General features: G+C 44.1%; 1 protein-coding gene across 1 annotated transcript in view; it reads left to right on the top strand.

Moving 5' to 3' along the window:
• The window catches only part of B4GALNT3 (beta-1,4-N-acetyl-galactosaminyltransferase 3), a 108,263-nt gene that overhangs the window by 26,807 nt on the left and 61,885 nt on the right, over positions 1-19,571 (top strand). Inside the window, exon 2 of the mRNA XM_077468945.1 lies at positions 12,639-12,742. Within this exon, the coding sequence (XP_077325071.1) occupies positions 12,639-12,742 (104 nt within the window). The remainder of the gene's footprint in view (positions 1-12,638; positions 12,743-19,571) is intronic.

Here is a 19,571-nt window from a genome sequence, read left to right as displayed (position 1 = left end):
TCCTTGCACCCCTAACCATCGTTATATTATAATCACTATTGAGAACCTTAAAAAATATGTTTCTATGTATATATATACAGGTATATATATACATTTTATTTTTTTTACAAATCATGGACATTTTTCCTTTGCATTGTATGTGAAGGATAGTGTCGGTTCATACATCTGAGGGCTTATATCGTCTTCGTTTTAGTCGTCTCTCCCCTTTATCTTCTTCTTCTTCTTCTTTTTTCTTCCTTTTCATCTTTAGTTTACCCGTTTACCCGTTTATAGGGGAACATTTATGTTATGGTTGGCCAACAAGAACACATGCCTCATTCAATTGCATTTATTGACTTATGGATTTACTTTTGACTGAGGTTTCAGTGTCTACTTTATTGTCCGTGAGGGTCTCTAAAGTGTTGTTTTGTTTTATATTTTCCTTTTTATAGTCGGATAAATACCAATGATCTTATATGTAATATGTGTTTTTTAGTATTAATAATAGGATGGTAAATGTCAATATGAATTTATGATTATGATTTGATGTATTATTTAAGTGTTAGTATTTGTTTTCACAACCGACAAATGTAGAGATTGGCTGGAGTATGTACAATCTTATAAGCTATTGGCGGTGTGGTTTGTTCTGAGTCCTGGGTTTTGCACACATGCAGACCACTAATTAATTATTTAGATGTTGTATGGGGTATTGGTTTTTATACTTATTTCTCGACAGTCCACATGGATATTACCACTTAATTGGTGAGTCTATGTTTGATGAACACAGATCATTGTCACTCTCAACATTTCCGGCCAATTGGCGTGGTTATGTTTGATAAATGCTGATCATTGCCACTCCTAATGGGTTTTTTCTAAATATCTTAATTAACACATAAATAAACAACACCGCCTTTAGATTTTGAATTGTTTAATATTTATTTTCTTCTCTCTATCCATTTCTGGTTCATTTTTCAGATATGTTGCAACACTTTTGCATTAAATAATATTTTTATTAACGTATTTATATTTATACATTCATACGTGAAGAACTATTATTATCATCTACACATTCACATATTCACATTTTGTCTCATTTAACAATTTTTTCACCCATATATTATTTTTCATTCACTTTTAGTTATTTAATTAATCAATTACTTAACAATTGGGTGTGGAATGCATGTGTGGAGACTTCATGATGATGGCCCACCAGCTGTCATAGTTTTGTTCTCGATTTTACTATCATGTGTCCACATTTGTATGGTATATATTTGCTTTTTATTTAGAACTAAAGTTAGCTATGAGTAAGCGCTGGTCTTAGCGTGAAACGTGTCAGAAATCTTGTTCTAAATTTTTGTTTCCCTTTGCTGTGATGTTTCGTGTAATATGGAGTGTTTTTACTTGAAGAATTAAAGGCTCTTTTACTTTTTACTCAATCCGGAGTGCGGCTATCCAGAGTTTTGTTCGTTTTCTGTATATTTGGCTTGTGCAATCAGCCTGCACCTGGAACCTATCTGGAGAGTCAGTAGCCTGTTGGTGAATCAACCTGGAGCGGTGAATTTCTGTCTTCTAGGCCGTGACAGGTACTCGGGTACTCTGATGGGCCGTGACAGGTACTCTGATGGGCTGTGACAGGTACTCGGGTACTCTGATGGACTATGACAGGTACTCTGATGGAGTGTGAGTGACAGGTACTATGAGGGGTGGTGACAGGTCCTCTTTATTGGGGGGGCAATCAGTGTGATTGGTGTACACTGTAAGCGGTAACGAGATGTTACCGCAATCTCCTCCTCACACACGATTGGTGTGTGAGGAAGAGAACCCGGTAACATCTCGTTACCGCGGTTTGTTTACATTTTAGTGATCGGCTGTGAAACGATCACAGCCGATCACATGGGTATACAGCCGGCCAATGGCTGTTTACCAGCGTCAGTGACGAGCAGTGTTCCCGGGGAACACGCCGCCACGACGTGCACGCGCAGCGCGATCGCGCGCATGCGCCCTGCACAGTGGGGGTGTGACCATTTGTGATCGGCCTGTGACTTTATCACGGTCTATCACGTGGTAAACAGCCATGTGCAATGGCTGTTCACCCCCTTCGGTGGCGAGCGGTGTCTCCGTGACACGACGCCACCTGTTTAAACGGGAGGACGTCGTATGACGCCCTCCCGCCACAATAGGTCCGCCGCCTGGCCGTCATTTGACAGCCGGCGGTCGAGAAGAACTTAAGCTGGTGCAGGTTGGGGGTGGGCGTTTCAGGTGGGTGATTAGGCAGGTGTGGGGTAGCCAATGTGTGAGCTAGGGACAGTTTCTTCATCTAGACAGTCTATATAAGGGGCTGCAGAGGGTTTTGTGCTTCCTCTGCAGCTGACCTGGTGAAGAATAGAAACTCCCTCCCTCCCTTCCCGTCGCAGCATTTTTATGTGGTAGGGTCACCCCGGAATCCGGGGAGAGGGGCATATTCATTGTTGGTTTAGTGAAGTTGCCTGAGTTCCAATAACTGGGCAAGGTTAAGTGATTTATGGTGTATTTTATTAAAAGTGTTTGATTTATATGGTCATGTAAACATGTTAAACCAATAAAGTGCGGCGGCCATTTTCTGCCAACTTATATGGTGTTTTCTTGGGTGGTATGATTGTATCTGGGTATGTAGGTGGGGGCGGGTGTGGCCTACAGTCCCAAAAGAACTGAAGCACTTGGGAGGAGCCGCTGTACTTACTATTCGATATTTGTACAACGATCTCCCCCGCTAAGCTATTGTGTTCTGACAAGGGGACTCTTTGGTCAGCGTTCTTTGGCTAAGAGCGCTAATCGAGCGCCGATCGGCAGACCTTTTCCGGTCATGCCTCTTTGCCAAAAGCTTGTTTCTGTCGGACGTGATGCTGTACACACAATCCGAATGTCAGCCGGTTTCTATTGAACCGGCCAATGCCGTCCGATTTTCGACCCTTTGCTCTAGTTGTATGGACTTGGAGTTTTCATCTATGGTGATTGGTGATATTACTCAACTCTAACCAAAGAGTTTTTCTTTCTTTTTTTTTTCTTTTTTTTATCTCTTTTCTTTTGCTGTCCCCATTAGGGGTATTAACTCTCAGTTCCTGTCAAGGTGACACCCAGTTTGTCAGGTTGTGATAGCATATCAATGGGAACTGAGGGAAATCCCACAGATGTTCTAATCCTTCTCTATTCTGTCCTGACTCCCGGGCTAAAAATGTATTGGTTGGAGTTTTACTTTATGTACATCCTAATATAATACATTTGTGCGTGTATTTTTATTTTGCATTGACATTCACTTGAAGCATCTGTATTGCAGAGAAAGGGGGCTCTAATTGTTGGCGGACACACCCACTGTGTTGGGGTATCGGGGATAAGCTGTCACTGCAGGATAAGGTCACAAGATAAAGGAGAGAGAAAAAAAAAAGAGAGATCCTTTATTCTTACATGAAAGTTCTTACCTGTGGAGCTCCACAAGGGGGCTGCCATCTGTCCCTTTAATTCCTCCTCCTTGTATCTCCAGGGCAAACGCCATCAAAGCCATCATATAATCTGGAAAAAAAAATTGATTTTTAAGGGGCCCTTCACACTTAAGTGTCCTGTTGCGGTACGTTAATGCACACTTTAACATGCATTGATGCAAGGCAGCCCCTAATTATGAATGGGCTATCAGTGCACAACAGATAAAAAAAAATGTATATGACCTTTAAAAAAAAAAAAAAACAGCACACAACAACACTTGGTATATGTGTTGTGGTGTGTTTCAGTGTGTTGTGCTCAACTGTGCAACACCACAATGCACCGCACCGCCATGCAATGTAGCTACACGCGCAGACACAGCTCACAATCGTACATGAGCCCCTACTATTTTCATACTATAGTTCACTCCAACTCCCAAGTAGCTATTGTAGTTCAGGTCAACTAGCTGTCTGCTTATCTAACAGTTTTTAGGGTACAGTTTAGTCTAGAATTTAAAAACTAGAAAGTTTAAGAACAAGAAAAAAAAATCTTTTAAACTCTACTGTTATAAAGTCTTTGTAAACCCTTACATAATCCCATAGCTCCCAACTGTCCCTGATTTGGAGCAATGTCCCTCTGTCCCTCATTCCACCTCATTTGTCCCTCATTTTAGTCTGATCTATATAGTTGTATATAAAATGCACTTTTTATCTTCCAAAAAGTAGTTCCCAGTGCTAAACCTTTCATCCAATTTCTAAATTGCTGCATTTGTACATTTTAAAAAGCCAATATAAAGGAATAGTAGTGGTAAAAAAAAGTCCTTGTGGATTTAATTAACCTTTTTTTTTTTTTTGGTTAATTCTTCTTTAAGCGTACGGCAGGGGGCATGTCCTATGCCTACATGCATTTTTTAGTAGGTGTCCCTCATTCCCATCTCAAAATGGGAGGTATGCATATACCCACTGAAATGACTGGCTTCAGGTGATACACAGATTAAGAAAATCATCATACATAAGCTGTTCACGTTTATCTAAAGCCCTTTCTTTTTTACAGTCTGTTATGGTGTACACATCAAGAAGTATTTCTGGGCTTCCAGAAGGAGGGGGCAGAGATTTGATGTCATTCACTGCACAGCAGAGAGCTAAGTGTAATCTGAGACCTGAGTGTAGGGGAAGGAAACACCATCCCTCTATATGCATGTTTCATAAAGAAACATGCAGAGCCAATTACCTGCTGTGTGCTGCCGGGGGGTTGTGTTGGGCTATCCCCAGGGGTTGCCTGGTATCCAATTAAACCATCATAAGTGACTCATGCAGATAACAGAGGAAGAGAGAGCAGACAGAAATCACAGTCATGCTTTGGATTCAGGCAAAAACACTTTATAGAAGGATGTGCTTTGTTCATTTTTCATTTCAGATGTTTAAAACCATTTGACCCTTATATTAACCAATCTGTTTTCATTTGTTTATTCCCTGTGGAAATTAAGAGTTCTCATTACTTATTATAGGCAAGTACTCCGCTTTTGTTGGTCCAGTGATCTTTACTTCTCAGCTCCGATCTGAGCCATACAGCCTTTGTAGCTTTATACTACACATGTGCACCATGGCCCAGTTCAGTCCTATGGAAAAAGCCATACCCTTAGCAACTGTAAATTGTTGTTGCAATACTTTAATTACAGGCTGATGGAGATGTTGTTCTTAATAGGTTTTTTTTTTCTTTTTTTAAATCAGAAAATAGGTTTTATTGCGCGGAAATTGCAAAAGGCACAAACAGTCAGTTAACACTATAACACTCTGGGTGTAGAAAACATAGGAATACTGTATTTACATCACAGAAAAATGGACCATTGTAGAGTCTATATATTATATCAGGGTAAATATTCTGCACAGTAATGCTATGTACCAGGGGCGGACTGCCCGAGGGCCCCATGCCACTAGGGGGCCCCATCAGGGTTGCCAGCCTCAGTAAAACCAGGGACAGTATGTAAAAATTTGTGTTTTTTTTTTTATCTGTCTCTGAAATGTCCCTTACCAACATCCTTTTGGTCTAAAAATCCCAAGATTATAGCTGCCCCACCTCTCCAGTACCTTCTCAGCCAATAGAAACATGTCTGTGTATACTGTGTGATTGTATACTGTGTGTATGTGTGTGTTTAAGTCTACTGTGTGGCCCCAAAATCTCTGATTGCCTGGGGGCCCCATAATCTCCTATTGCCCGGGGGCCCTATGAGTTGTCAGTCCGCCCCTGCTATGTACACACGATCGGACATTCCGGCAACAAAACTGGATTTTTTTCTGACGGATTTTGGCTCAAACTTGTCTTGTATACACACGGTCACACAAATGTTGTCGGGAATTCCGAACATCAAGAACACGGTGACGTACAAAACACATACGGCCAGCTGAGAAAAATGCAGTTCAAAAGTTAGTGCGGCTCTTCTGCTTGATTCCGAGCAAGTGTGGACTTTTGTGCATTGGAATTGTGTACACACACTCATAATTTCTGACAACAAGTCTTATTGTCAGAAAATTTGAGAACCTGCTCTCAAACAGGTGTTGTCGGAAGTTCGTGCCAAACAACAAACAAGGGAAAACACAAAAAAGTAAAAATCAACTTGCGAAGTGTGTACTGTCCTATAACCGAGCAGCTCAAACAGGCAATATAGACACCTATCCCAAAGCAGTATCCATCTATCACTGACATCCCGTGTCTCACTTAGGCCCTTAGAGCTGTATCTAGCATCACAGCCGTTCCCTCTCCTATTTTTGGAGCAGTCTGGTAAGAACCAGTTGAGGGGGGCTACCCCAGGGTTTTCTAACCACTCTTGTAAGATTTTGGTGAATTTTTCCCGAACAAGTATAGTATTCACTTGTATCCATTTGGGGGCCTGGACAGAGAGTCAATATTGTGCAATCAATTTTCTGGCTAGATAAAATAGTCTAGTTAAAGCTGTATGTATAGAAGGGGTAAGGTAAGTGTCCTAGTATCAAAAGTCATTTTTCGGGGGGGGGGGCGGCTTGTAGGTTGTATTTTTTTCACAGGGGTAGGCAACAAAACAAGGATCATTGACTTATCTAATGTGTCATCAGCTCTTGGAACCAGTGTGTGTTTGGCACTTATTGGAACCCACACCTCTGGTATACCTGACTGCATTTACAAATATGGTAGCAATTTTAACCTGGGCCAGTCTACCTTTGAACTACTTTACCAATATGTGTGCCCCTTGTATGGCCAGTCATCTGCTAAAAATGTGAACGATGAAAGATACAAAGCATTCTGCATGGCATTGTCAGCTTTGCCAAAACTAGCCATGTTTCTGACAAGTGACACCCTTTACCGACACTGTAAAAGGGCAAACCAAGCAGCCATAATGAGACATTCTCTGAAAAGTATAATGTGTGCTCCATCACCTACTGGCAATAAATGGCACCACGAGGATGGGAAGTTAACAGTGACCTGAATGACTAGAAATGCTGCCCTTGAAAGTGTGTTGAAGGTAGTCCACTGCAGTTGCAAGCAAGGCAAACGTGAGACTGGAAGATGTTCCTGTATGTCCGCAAGACTGCCTTGTACTGATTTTTGTCAGTGCAAAAACTGTGCAAATGTTTCCCAAGAAAAAGAGGAAAGAGCTACATTGGATGATAGCTTTGATGACAGTGATAGGTATGAGACTGATGAGTGAACACAAGGTTTTGTATTTTAGGGTTATTTTTGAGCTGTAATGAATCTGCAAGTACATGTAATAATGGTTATTTAACAAGGGGAACTATGCTCACAACTGATTGAAAGACTTCATGGCTGGTCCATCAAACAGTTGCAATAAGTATTTAACTCCAGCCGCTCTCCATATAGAGTGGTTTAGTAGTTTCCCTAATTCAGAATATGATTTATTACACCAGACAAGGGTGCATTCCAAAAAGCCCACAAAGCCCAGTTCCTTCCTCAACTCCATCCAGAGTCTCAAAAGCAAGTGTACAGTTGGGCAGTCCAGCGAGACCTCCGGAAGTCCCATTTTCATTTGGGACATTGCAGAGTACTCCAATAGGGAGTGGACCGGCAAGGTCCTAGAAGGGTCAGCCACCACTGGCAAATCCCACCCTGTAAGATGTTGCAGCTGCGCAGCCATACAATAAGTAAAAGAATGTGGAACAGCCATCCCACCCTGGTCTTTAGGCTATTGCAGTGTCCTTTAATTTAATAAGTGCCACTCCATTCTTGCATAATAGTGATCGATATTGAGAATCTTGCGCTTAAACCAATAGCAAGGTATCCGAATAAGGGCATATAGCAGCTGAGGAGCCCACACCATTTTTATGAGGTAAGCCCTGCCTGTGACACAGATAAAGGCAGTTTACACCAACTGGCACATTTAAGTTTGAACTTTTGCAGGATGGGCTTCAGATTTAAGATTATATAGTCTCCAGCATCTCCTGTTGCTACAATTCCCAGATATTTAAAGGAGCTGACCACTTCTATCTGAGATGCCGATTCTGAGAGAGCAGATTCTAGGGGGTCTAGCAAGAGGAGAGACAACTTATACCAATTAATGTCGAGCCCCGAGTATTGCCCAAACCATTCTATAAGTTTCATAACAGCCTCCAGTGATCCAGCAGTGTCCCCTAAGTATATCAAGGTGTCATCTTCATAGAGGGAGAGTTTATTCCCACTCTCACCACGACGAAACTTCACAATATCTGGGGAAGACCTGACCGTGGCCACCAATGGTTCCAATGCCAGGGCAAAGATAAGGGGTGAGAAAGGACACCGCTGCCAAGTACCTCTGTATAAAGGGAAAGCCTTGGATAAGGTGCCTTTAATTCAAACTCTTGCCTTAGGGGCTGCATACAGTAGCTGCACCCAGGAGAAAGGATTTTCCCACCCAGAACTTCCTTAAAATGCCCAAAAGGTATTTCCACACGACACTGTCAAAAACTTTGGCAGCGTTGAGGGAGAACACCACTCTTTTTCTGGGATTATCCACTGGTAGCTGGATATTCAAAAATAACCATCATATATAGCACAGTAAACCTAGCCGGTATGAAACCCAACTGGTCTAGGTGTACCAGACCTTAGACTGCTTTCACCAATCTTGTAGCAAGGACCCTGGCCAGCAGCTTAATTTTTTAGTAATTGTTTAGTAAGGAAATGGAGTCTGGTAGTAACGGGCCCTTGCCAGGTTTGGGAACTACTGCTATGACCGCCTCGTTCATAGATTAGGGAAAACCCCCAGAATGCACAGCAGCATTCAGGGTATCTAGGAGTATATGGACTCGCTATATCTTTTATAAATCTCAGCTAGGAGATCATCTGTGCCTGGGGATTTACTGTTGTCCATAGTTGCCGATGCTTCAGTAAGTTCCTCCACGCTGGTCAAAAAACTGCACCAGCTCCTCCTCTGTAGGGTTAAACTTAGAGGAGTACATATCCCTAAAATAGTCACTAAATACAGATGACATTCGATCCAAATCATAGATAAGTTCCCCAGTGGGGCTTTGAATAACGACTTTCCCTGTTGTGCCCGAGAGATCACTGCCAGTAAATGCCCTGTATTTTCCCCTTCTTCAAAGTAGCGTTGTTGCATGAAAAAACTTTTTTTTTTTCCAGCAGCGGTAGAAACAGCCTGTTGATAACTGTCTGGGCTTCCAACCAACTCCATTCAGAAGCCGGATTGGCAATATAAAGTTCCTCAGCTTTTCTAGCCTCATCATAAACCATTGTTTCCCAGTCTTTAGTGGTGTTTTTTTTTTTTTTTTTAACTCTTTTTATTGAAAAAGATATAAGACATTGACAGTAATCAAAACGCTTAGCATGAGTATAGAAAACAATGAGGTACATTTACATTGCACAAAGGTTTTTTGTAATTACAAATATGCTGCATTCTCCTTCAAACAAATCCTGATAATATGCTCATTAACATAGAATCACAAAACCTAGAGATAATTGTTACTCAATACCGATGCGATATTCTCAAGCATTGGTTGCAGTAATAGCTGAGGAGAACCAAGCATCCCACACCTTATTATACTTAGCCGGGCAACCTCTGTGTTCAAAAATACGTTTTTCATAAGGTAATACCTTATTTACCAACTGAAGCCACTTGCGTATGGCTGGAAGGGTGGACTGAATCCATTTAGGTGCTACAGCTTTACGAGCCAAAAACAGTGTTTCCATTAACATGGTCCTAGTATGTCTCAACCACAGTTCTTAATCCCGAACCCTTACCAAACACACCAGTGCGGTACATGGAACAGGAACCGATAAAACTGCAGTCAATACCTTGTTATGACTGGACAAAGCCACATAACATGTGTGAAGTCTGCACGCGAACGGGTACACCTAGTGCACGTAGAAGCAGGCAGACGATGCATCGCATGCAATCTAACTGGGGTCAGATATGATTGATGTAGCATATAAAGGTGGATCAATTTATTGTTGACAGCCGGAGATACAGATAAATGGGATGAGCATGCTTCCTCCCAGTCCCCATCAGATAAATCAGGGATAAGTTGTTGCCATTTAGTGTGCACCACCAGTGGAACTCTGCTAGTCGTAGCAGACACAGCGGCGGTCAGTGTAGTATGGGCGCTGCCCCCCCCCCCCACCCATGCCAGTGGCTCTAATAGGCTTCAAAATAGGGTGGGCTCAGGGCACACACTAACCTTTTTCCCCGACAATCAGGAAGCAGGGAGTCAGACCTGCTTCCTGATTGACCAAAGCGCCAGGTCACCCTATTGGATGCCTGGCTGGCGCTTAGGAAGAGGAGCGGAGGAGACACACGCTGGAGCGGAGGTCGCTGCCGCTCTGAGAGGAGCTGCTGCAGTAAGAGTCCCCTTGGGTCTCTGTCAGAGCCACGCACGGGGAGGTGTAGTGCTGCCAGAGCCGTGATCCATGCACGCACACGGGGGGATGTGCTACCAGAGCCGCAAACCCCATGAGTGGGGGGGGTCAGTGGGCACAGTGGCTGCATTTGATTGGCTCAGTGGCTGCATATACTGGGCACAAGTGACTGCATATGATGGGCACAGTGGCTGCATATGATGGGCACAATGGCTGCATATGATGGGCACAGTGGCTGCATATGATGGGCACACATGGCTGCATTTGATGGACACACGAGGCTGCATGTGATAGGCACAAGTACCTGCATTTGATGGGCCCAAGTGGCTGCATTTGATGGGCACAATGACTGCATATGATGGGCACAAGTCGTTGCATATGATAGGCACAGGTGGCTGCATTTGATGGGCCCAAGTGGCTGTATTTGGCATTTGATGGGCACAGTAGCTGCGTTTGATGGGCACATGAAGGATGTTGGGATCACTGCCCGATGCTAGGATAGCAGGGGTACTCACTGTGCCTCATGCAAGTTCTGCAGGGTCCTCTAGCCAGGCAGAATCTACCTCTGCCTCAACAGGAGGGTCTGAAGCAGCCTCCACATGTGTAGTGGTCGATTTACCATTAGTATCTTTGTCCAATGTCTTAGCAAAGCGCTTTTGAGCTGCCTCCTTTGCTGACCGGAATGAGGAGGTGCCATCTTGGGCCACATGGTCGGGTCCCGTTTGTAAGTCTTTACCACGTCTAAAACTGTTGCCAGAAGCAAGGAAAGACACCGAGTAGTACTATGGACAGGGCAGATCAGTAGAATCTTCATACAATTCGATCTGAAATGTTGCATTTCATCTCACAGTTAAATAAAGTAACCTAAGAAGATCTTTGGTAAACAAGTTCATGCCAGTGCAGTACGTGTCATTGATAGTCAAGTGCAAATCATATATATTATGTGATGTAATGCTTCCTACATAACATAAATACCTGTTAGGAACTGCATTCAATATATATCAGGCTAAAAAGAGCACTAAGTACACTTGCATTGCAGCCTTGGGGTTCTAAGTCCAATTTCCACCAGTAAAACCATCTGCACGAAATTTGCATGTTCTTCCCAATGCTTACGTGATTTAGGGAGCCATGTCATCTGCTGGTGTTGGTCCACTGTGTTGAGTACAAAGTCAGCGCAGTCCTCTACCAGGAAATTCTATAGCACTTCATGCTTCCCTCTGCTGACCAGCGTTATGGAGATGCTGATTTTATTTTCCAGCAGGACTTGGCACCTGCCCACACTGAGTACCAAAACTTGGTTTAATGATCATAGTATCACTGTGGTTGATTGACTAGCAAACTCACCTGAACAAAACCCCATCGATAATCTGTGGAGTATTGTCAAGAGGAAGATGAGAGACACCAGACCCAACAATGCAGGGGAGCTGAAAGCCGCTATCAAAGTAATCTGGGCTTCCATAACACTTCAACAGTGCCAAAGGCTGATTGCCTCCATGCCACTCCGCATTGATGCAGTAATTCATGCATACTATACTGTACATTGAAATACTTTTCAGTAAGCCAACATTTTTTTTATTGGTCTTATGTAATATTCTAGTTTTCTGAGATACTGAATTTTGGGTTTTCACTAGCTGTAAGCCATAATCATCAAAATTAAAAGAAAGAAATGCTTGAAATATATCACTCTGTGTGTAACGCATCTATATAAAGATATATGAGTTTCACTTTTTGAATTGAATTACAGAAATAAATTAACTTTTTGATTATATTCTATTGCACCAGTATGTAAATACCTTTCTTCCACCAATAAAAAAGACAACGTTGTATTTATATATCTGTGTCATTTTTTTATACTAGTTTCATTCAATATAAAACATTTTTAAAGATATTTTGTATTTACTTAATTGAACTTAATTGTTTTTGATACACCACATGTGTCCTGTGATAGCAACTTCACTTTTTTGACTGGTACTGTAGTCATGGTTTTTCTTTTATATTAAAGTGTTTGTTAACCCAAAAAACCCCTTGCCATCCGTCTACTGTCAAATGACGGTGGGGTGGTACGGCTCTCGTTCTGGGTGGACGTCATATGATGGCCCCCAGAACGGTTGTTCTTGCGTGCTCCGGGGGGCATTGCTGCTAGGACACAGCGTGACCCCGATTTCTGTAAAGAGCCACGGGCGCGGCTCTTTAACCATGTGATCGGCTGTGTCCAATCACAACCGGTCACATGTAAACATGTTTTAAAGAGGAAAATACCACTTTATGAATGGAGCCAACTATTTCTTATCATATTAAAAACTTTGAAAAACCTAATTCTACTGACACAAACCACAACTTTTTCCCTTTTTCTCTTCCCTGCTGATCAGGATACAACAGTTGGAGTGAATTGGGCAAAGCATTGGCGCACAATAATATCCCAGCCGTGGACCCAAATTTGGAGTTCTACAAACCTGAACAGCGGCAGCGCTCGGTGAGTATGCATTTTATTGGCACTGGATGTTAGGACATTCTGAAATTTGCAGTTCCCCTGCAGACCAAAAATAATAACTTTGCTGTAAACCCTGTAAACAGTCCCTTGAAAAGGTACCGTATATACTCGAGTATAAGCCGAGATTTTCAGCCTCTTTTTTGAGGCTGAAAGTGCCCCCTCGGCTTATACTCGAGTCATCGCTGTCTGCCCGCTCGATCAGCGTGTCGAGCAGACAGACAGCGGCCATTCTATAGTTCAAAAGCCGCGCCTCCGGCTCCGCCTTCGCCTGTGATAGGCGGAACACTGAATTTCCCAGCAGCCTGTGTTCCGCCTATCACGGACATCGTATCATCCTCGTACTACGGACGAGGATGATACGATGTCCGTGATAGGCGGAACACAGGCTGCTGGGAAATTCAGTGTTCCGCCTATCACAGGCGAAGGCGGAGGCGCGGCTTTTGAATTTTACAATGGCCGCCGAGGCGCCGACGAAGAGGGCACGGGACGGAGGCAAGGCAAGGCACGGCACGGGACGGGACGGGACGGAGGCAAGGCACGACACGGGACGGAGGCAAGGCACGGGACGGAGGCAAGGAGGCAAGGCACGGGACGGAGGCTCGGGACAAAGGCTCGGGACACAGGTAGGCTGGACACACACACACACACACACACACACACACACACACACACACACACACACACGGATGGATACACACACACACAGGGATGGATGGATGGATGGAGACACACACACACAGGGATGGATGGATGGAGACACACACACACAGGGATGGATGGATGGATGGATGGAGACACACACACACAGGGATGGATGGATGGATGGACACACACACACACAGGGATGGATGGACGGACACACAGGGATGGACGGACACACAGGGATGGACGGACACACAGGGATGGACGGACACACACACAGGGATGGACAGGCATGTCTCACCCTCGGCTTATACACGAGTCAATAAGTTTGCCAGTTTTTTTGGGGGTAAATTGGGGGCCTCGGCTTATATTCGGGTCGGCCTATACTCGAGTATATACGGTAAGTCCACCTAAAAGTGATTTTTTTTTTCTTTTAGATCTCTGACATGCTCTGGTGCTAAGATTTCTGACTTTGAGTTCCCAGCTCAGCCTATCTGTGGTGGACACATGGGCATTACTGTCCCTGCTGGATGTAGCAGGATTATTTACATTATGGAGGATACAGCTGGAAGAGCGAGACTCCTTCACTTGGTTTTCTAATGGATGTAGTGTGAAGGCATTTCTATAAGGAAACATTGTTATTGGAGTATCTGAGATAAAATCAGTTTTTGAGGTACTAGTCCAATGTTGTCAGCCCCACCCAGTACTCCCCTGCAGAACTACAGAATACCTCTCCTCTCCTACATAAGAGGCATGTGTTCTGTTGTACACCAGGGGAGAGCTGGGCAGGACTGACAACACTGCTTGGCATTTAAGTGCGGTAAAGGCAGAGTTGTCAACTCACAACAAGCATTTTCTGAAGCATTTTAAAGGGATAAAACATTTTTTTGTTCAAATACTTTAGGGAGCTACAGATTAGTCCTCTGTGTCAGAAGGCCCATGTTAAAAATGAATACAGCATGGACAAACCTTTATAATATTCTCTCTGTAACAGGTTCAGGGAGAGAAAAAATATGATTTTTGCCTTTAATTAAACCAATGCTTGTGCTGCAGGTGTAAGAAACCGGGATGTCTCACCTCTCAGATAATCAAGTCATGTCACAATGTTCTCAGTTCCAAGGTTACCTATACACCCACTATTTCCTAATCCGCTCATATTCCACATTACTTGCTAGATATAAAGACCACTTGTCCCAAAACGGACATTTCCGTTTCTGGCGGATGCTGGCTAAAATTGTAAATCATTTATTAGTTCCTTAGATCTCCGATGTCACCTCCCTACATAATCTTTTTTGTTTTTGTTGTAGCTTCCAGGGAGGAGTGGAGTGTAATACTACAAAGCAGGGGTAGGCAACATTTAAAAGCTGTCAATCTACCTGAACATGGACGATCAAAGGTCCCTGGGATGTGGGCTCCCTTTGTTTAAAAAATAAATTAACTAGCATGGCCCCAATAAAGAGTAAGGATAGCATGGAGAAAATGTAAAAAATTATAATAAAACAAATGCCACTGTAAAAATAAAAACATAGGCAGGCCATAAATGATTTTTTATTTTTTTTTCATTCAAACAGTGGGTTAAATGAAAACAATTAATGTGGGTTGGAGAATCACTTCCACTAAGCTTTTCTATTCTGCAGGCATAGAGCCTTCTTTGCTGGCAGAATACATTGATCAGTGTTGATAGCTATAGCTGATGGCAGTGTTTGTTCAGGAAAAACCTGACAAACTGGTTGTACACAGTTCGATCTGTAGATGTGATATGTACAATCAGCTAGCCCATACATGGATCAAAATTTGTCTGGTTCCTACTGAACCTGCTGAATTTCGGTCCATGTATGGCTGGCTTTGACCTACCTTAAAAGTTAGCTTCAGTGAGAAACCTCACTTTCATTCACAATTTGTTTCATGTCAGGGAGTAATTGGTCACCTCAAGTCTGATACAGAGGTCCATCATGAAGGCAAGACAACTGGTACTCCAGGCTGACTTGCTCAGCTAATTTTAGGCCTGGCTGTCCTCAGGTCTGGCCTGGCTGTCTTATCTGATTTCTGGCCTGACTGGTTGAGTTGAGTTCTGGCCAGTGTAGGACCCCTTTCACACTGAGGCGCTTTTCAGGCACTTTTGCGGAAAAAAAAAAAAGTCTGAAAAGCTGCCAAAAACCTATTTCCATTAAAATCAATGAATGCCTTCACACGGGCTGTGTGCTGGCAGGGCGGTGAAAAACTCCTGCACGCAGCATCTTTGAAACATGTTTGGAGCACTAAAAACAAAAAGTGCCCCAAAAGTGCCCCTCTCCATTGAAAAAAATGGGAAGCACCTGAAAAGCACACAAAAAGCGATAGAAAAGCGCCTCAAAATGGTTCTATTAAAGCGGGAGTCCGCTGGGACTCCGTGTTTTTTTTTTTTTTTAAAGCCAGCAGCTACAAATACTGCAGCTGCTGACTTTTAAAATAGTGACACTTACCTGTCCAGCGCGCCCGCGATGTCGGCACCCGAAGCCGATCTCTAGATCGTCTGTCGGGTGCTGCCGCCGCCATCTTGGGTATGGGAATCAGGAAATGGAGCCTTTCGGCTTCATTTCCCGGTTCCCTACTGCGCATGCGCGAATCGCGCTGCGCAATAAGGACTGTCCCCGCTGCCTCTGGGATCTGTGTGTTTCCCAGCAGGCAGCGGGGCACTTGCGGAAAGGGGCGGGCACTTGCAGAAAGGGGCGTAATCTACACCCCTTTCCGCAGAGAGCTATCCCGGAAGTGGGTGCAGATACCTGTACTGTACAGGTATCTGCACCCCCCTCCCCCTGAAAGGTGACAATTGTGGCGCCGGAGGGTTCCAATGAGCGGAGGTCCACTTTAGGGTGGACCTCCGCTTTAAGTCATGTGACCTTCAAAAAAGCACACGGCTAACACCTCAAAAGCGCCCCACGTTTTATGGGCAGTCTCAGTGCGAAAGGGTCTAAGTAATATGTAGTGCAGTGTACAGAGGTGAATAGTAAATAGGGCAGAGGTCAGAAGTATGTAGGGCAGTGTACAGAGGTCAGTAGTTTGTTGGGGAGTGTACAGAGGTCATTAGCATATAGGGCAATTTACAGAAGTTAGTAGGATGTAGGGCAGTGTGTAGAGGTCAGTAGGATATAGGGGAGTGTACAGAAGTCAGTAGAATGTAGGGGATTGGACAAAAGTCAGTAGAATGTAGGGGAGTGTGCAGAAGTTATTATGTGGAGCTGTGTAAAGAGTTTATTAGTATGTATGGCAGTGTACAGGGGTTGGCAGGGCAAAGGTTAGCACAGCAGGGGAGTGTACAGGGGTCAACAGGGTGAAGGTCAGCAGCGCAGTTTACATGAGTCAGAAGGTTGAAGGTCGGTAGGGCAGTGTACAGGGGTCAGCAGGGTGGATGTAGGTTGGTAGGGCAGTGTACATGGGTCAGCAAGGTGAAGGTCGGTAAGGCAGTGTACAGGGGTCAGCAGGGTGGAAGTTAGTAATGCAGTGTACAGGGGTTAGCAGGGTGAAGGTCAGTAGGGGAGTGTACAGGGGTCAGCAGGGTGGAGGTTAGTAGGGCAGTGTATAGGGTTCAGCAGGGTGGAGGTTGGTAGGGCAGTGTATAGGGGTCAGCAGGGTGGAGGTTGGTAGGGCAGTGTACAGGGGTCAGCAGGGTGAAGGTTGGTAGGGCAGTGTACAGGAGTCAGAAGGTTGAAGGTCGGTAGGGCAGTGTATAGGGGTCAGCAGGGTGGAGGTTAGAAGGGCAATGTACAGGGGCCAGCAGGATGTAGGTTGGTAGGGTAGTGTACATGGGTCAGCAAGGTGAAGGTCGGTAAGGCAGTGTACAGGGGTCAGCAGGGTGAAGGTCCATAGGGCAGCGTACAGGGGTCAGCAGGGTGGAAGTTAGTAATGCAGTGTACAGGGGTTAGCAGGGTGAAGGTCGGTAGGGGAGTGTACAGGGTTCAACAGGGTGGAGGTTAGTAGGGCAATGTATAGGGTTCAGCAGGGTGGAGGTTGTTAGGGCAGTGTACAGGGGTCAGCAGGGTGGAGGTTAGTAGGGCAGTGTATAGGGGTCAGCAGGGTGGAGGTTGGTAGGGCATTGTACAGGGGTCAGCAGGGTGAAGGTTGGTAGGGCAGTGTACAGGAGTCAACAGGGTGGAGGTTAGTAGGGCAGTGTACAAGGGTCAGCAGGGTGGAGGTCGGTAGGGCAGTGTACAGGAGTCAGCAGGGTGGAGGTTAGTAAGGCAGTCTACAGGGATCGACAGGGCAGAAGTCAGCAGCGGCAGTGCACAGGTGTCAGCAGGGTAGTGCACAGGGGTCAACAGGGCAGAAACAGCAGGGCAGTATAAAGGGTTCAGCAAAGCAGAGGTCAAGTGGGTCAGTAGAGGACAGGGGTCAGCAGTGTGGAGGTCAGGTAGTTAAGCAGGACAGAGGACAGTAGGGCAGTAATTTCACAGAGCAAGGAAGCACAGCTTTAAAACACATGAACCGGTAAGCTTCACCTGCAGTGATTGATGAATATTAGATTTATTGCTATTTTGATTTTTTGAAAAGCACTGTGCAAACTGTTGATGCTATACAAGTCCTGTATCCTGACTAACAATAATATTAATAACAAGAGGACATTAAGTTTTCTGTCTGCACTGCATATCATAGATATTTATCATGAATCAAATCTTTGTTTTCAACATTTTTTCATCTTTTCTGCATCTTAGTGCTGTTGATCTCCCACATACTCTTTGCAGCCACTTTCCGCCTGTATTTATGTTTACTGTTTGTGAGCATTGAGGCATCCTTCAGCTTTCTTGGCAGTGCAGTGATGTGCAATGCACATATGCCTGCTATTTACCTTGCACTTCTGATTTGATGCATGTTACCATAATGCACAGTTCCATCCTTAGAAGTTTAAGCAGCATTTTTATATGATAAAGTTATCCATGGATTACATTTGCAAAGCTTTAACCCTAAAGTAGTGGTCTTTATTTTCTGCCATGTGACTGAACTTTTTAAATCTCATCGGACTCAGCAGTTGATCAAAACTATTTTTTCTTAAATAGTGACACTTATCGTGTTTTGTTAGCTTTGTGAAAATATCCTATTTTCATTATTTGCACATCTTGTAGGAATGGCAGCTGCAAGAGATTAAATACAATGTGTTACAAACAGAGATATAGAACATGATTCTATAGCACACTGGTATGCAGTAGAGGTGTGGCTCTATAGTATAAGTCAACAAGGCAGCTGTACTCCACCTCAAACTGTATGATATTATTACTGAGTACACACATGTTGAGTTATTCCCATAATATGTAACTTTTATGTGACTTTCACATTGTTAAATGCTTCCTGTTTCATATTTTGATGACCCTGAAAATACGAGAATCATTTGTATCTCATGGATGGTGATAACCATCCGTGCTGAGGGACTGCAGATATAAGATCCTCTAGCTGCTGCATGCAGCATTCAGTCTTTTTCGTAAGGTCTCTTTCATAAGAGAGGTCCAATCGAGTCCGCCTGTCCATTTTTCAGGTGGACCTGATCAGACCCTACATTCTCCTCTATGGGCATCTGGATGTAAACAGACTTGTGTCCATTTACACCAGGCTACCTCAATCCGATCTGGCAAAAACAAGCAGATGGGGATCCGTTCCCATCCGTCTGCCTGGGTTGGAGTAGATGGCAGTCTGGGGTAAGCGGATAGCCGGTCAATTTACATCCGACTGCTCATAGAGCAGAGCAGGCCGTGTCTGTGTCCGCTCTGCATGAACTGAGTGGACACGGACCGGTTATCCGCCCACTCTACTGAGCAGGGGATCTGTCCGCTGATCCCCTGCTGAGTTAAAGTGTTACTAAACCCAGGACCCTTTATTCACTATATCTGGTTTCCCAAAGTACACAGAACATGGAAATGCATTTGTTTAAGTAAATATAAACTTCTAAATACCTATACTCATCAGTAGTTATAACGGTCTTGTGACTTCTTTTAGTGCCTGGTTAAAGCTTGTAGGAGGAGTTTTCATTCTTCTTTGATTCTCCTATGGGGCTGCAGGACCCCTGAACCTCTGTATGTACTCTCCTAAGAAAAAACAAACCCTCTAGTCATACACACCAAACTGAGCATGTGCAGCTTGCCCCCAAGGCTCTGTCAGCAGATAGATTGGGGACAGTGTAAGAAGGGGAAGGTAAGAGAAAACA

The sequence above is a fragment of the Lithobates pipiens genome, unplaced genomic scaffold (assembly GCF_037356315.1).
Source record: "Lithobates pipiens isolate NorthernLeopardFrog02 unplaced genomic scaffold, aLitPip1_a1.2 Scaffold_8, whole genome shotgun sequence".
Classification (NCBI taxonomy): domain Eukaryota; kingdom Metazoa; phylum Chordata; class Amphibia; order Anura; family Ranidae; genus Lithobates; species Lithobates pipiens.
This window is presented reverse-complemented; position numbering and strand designations above follow the sequence as displayed.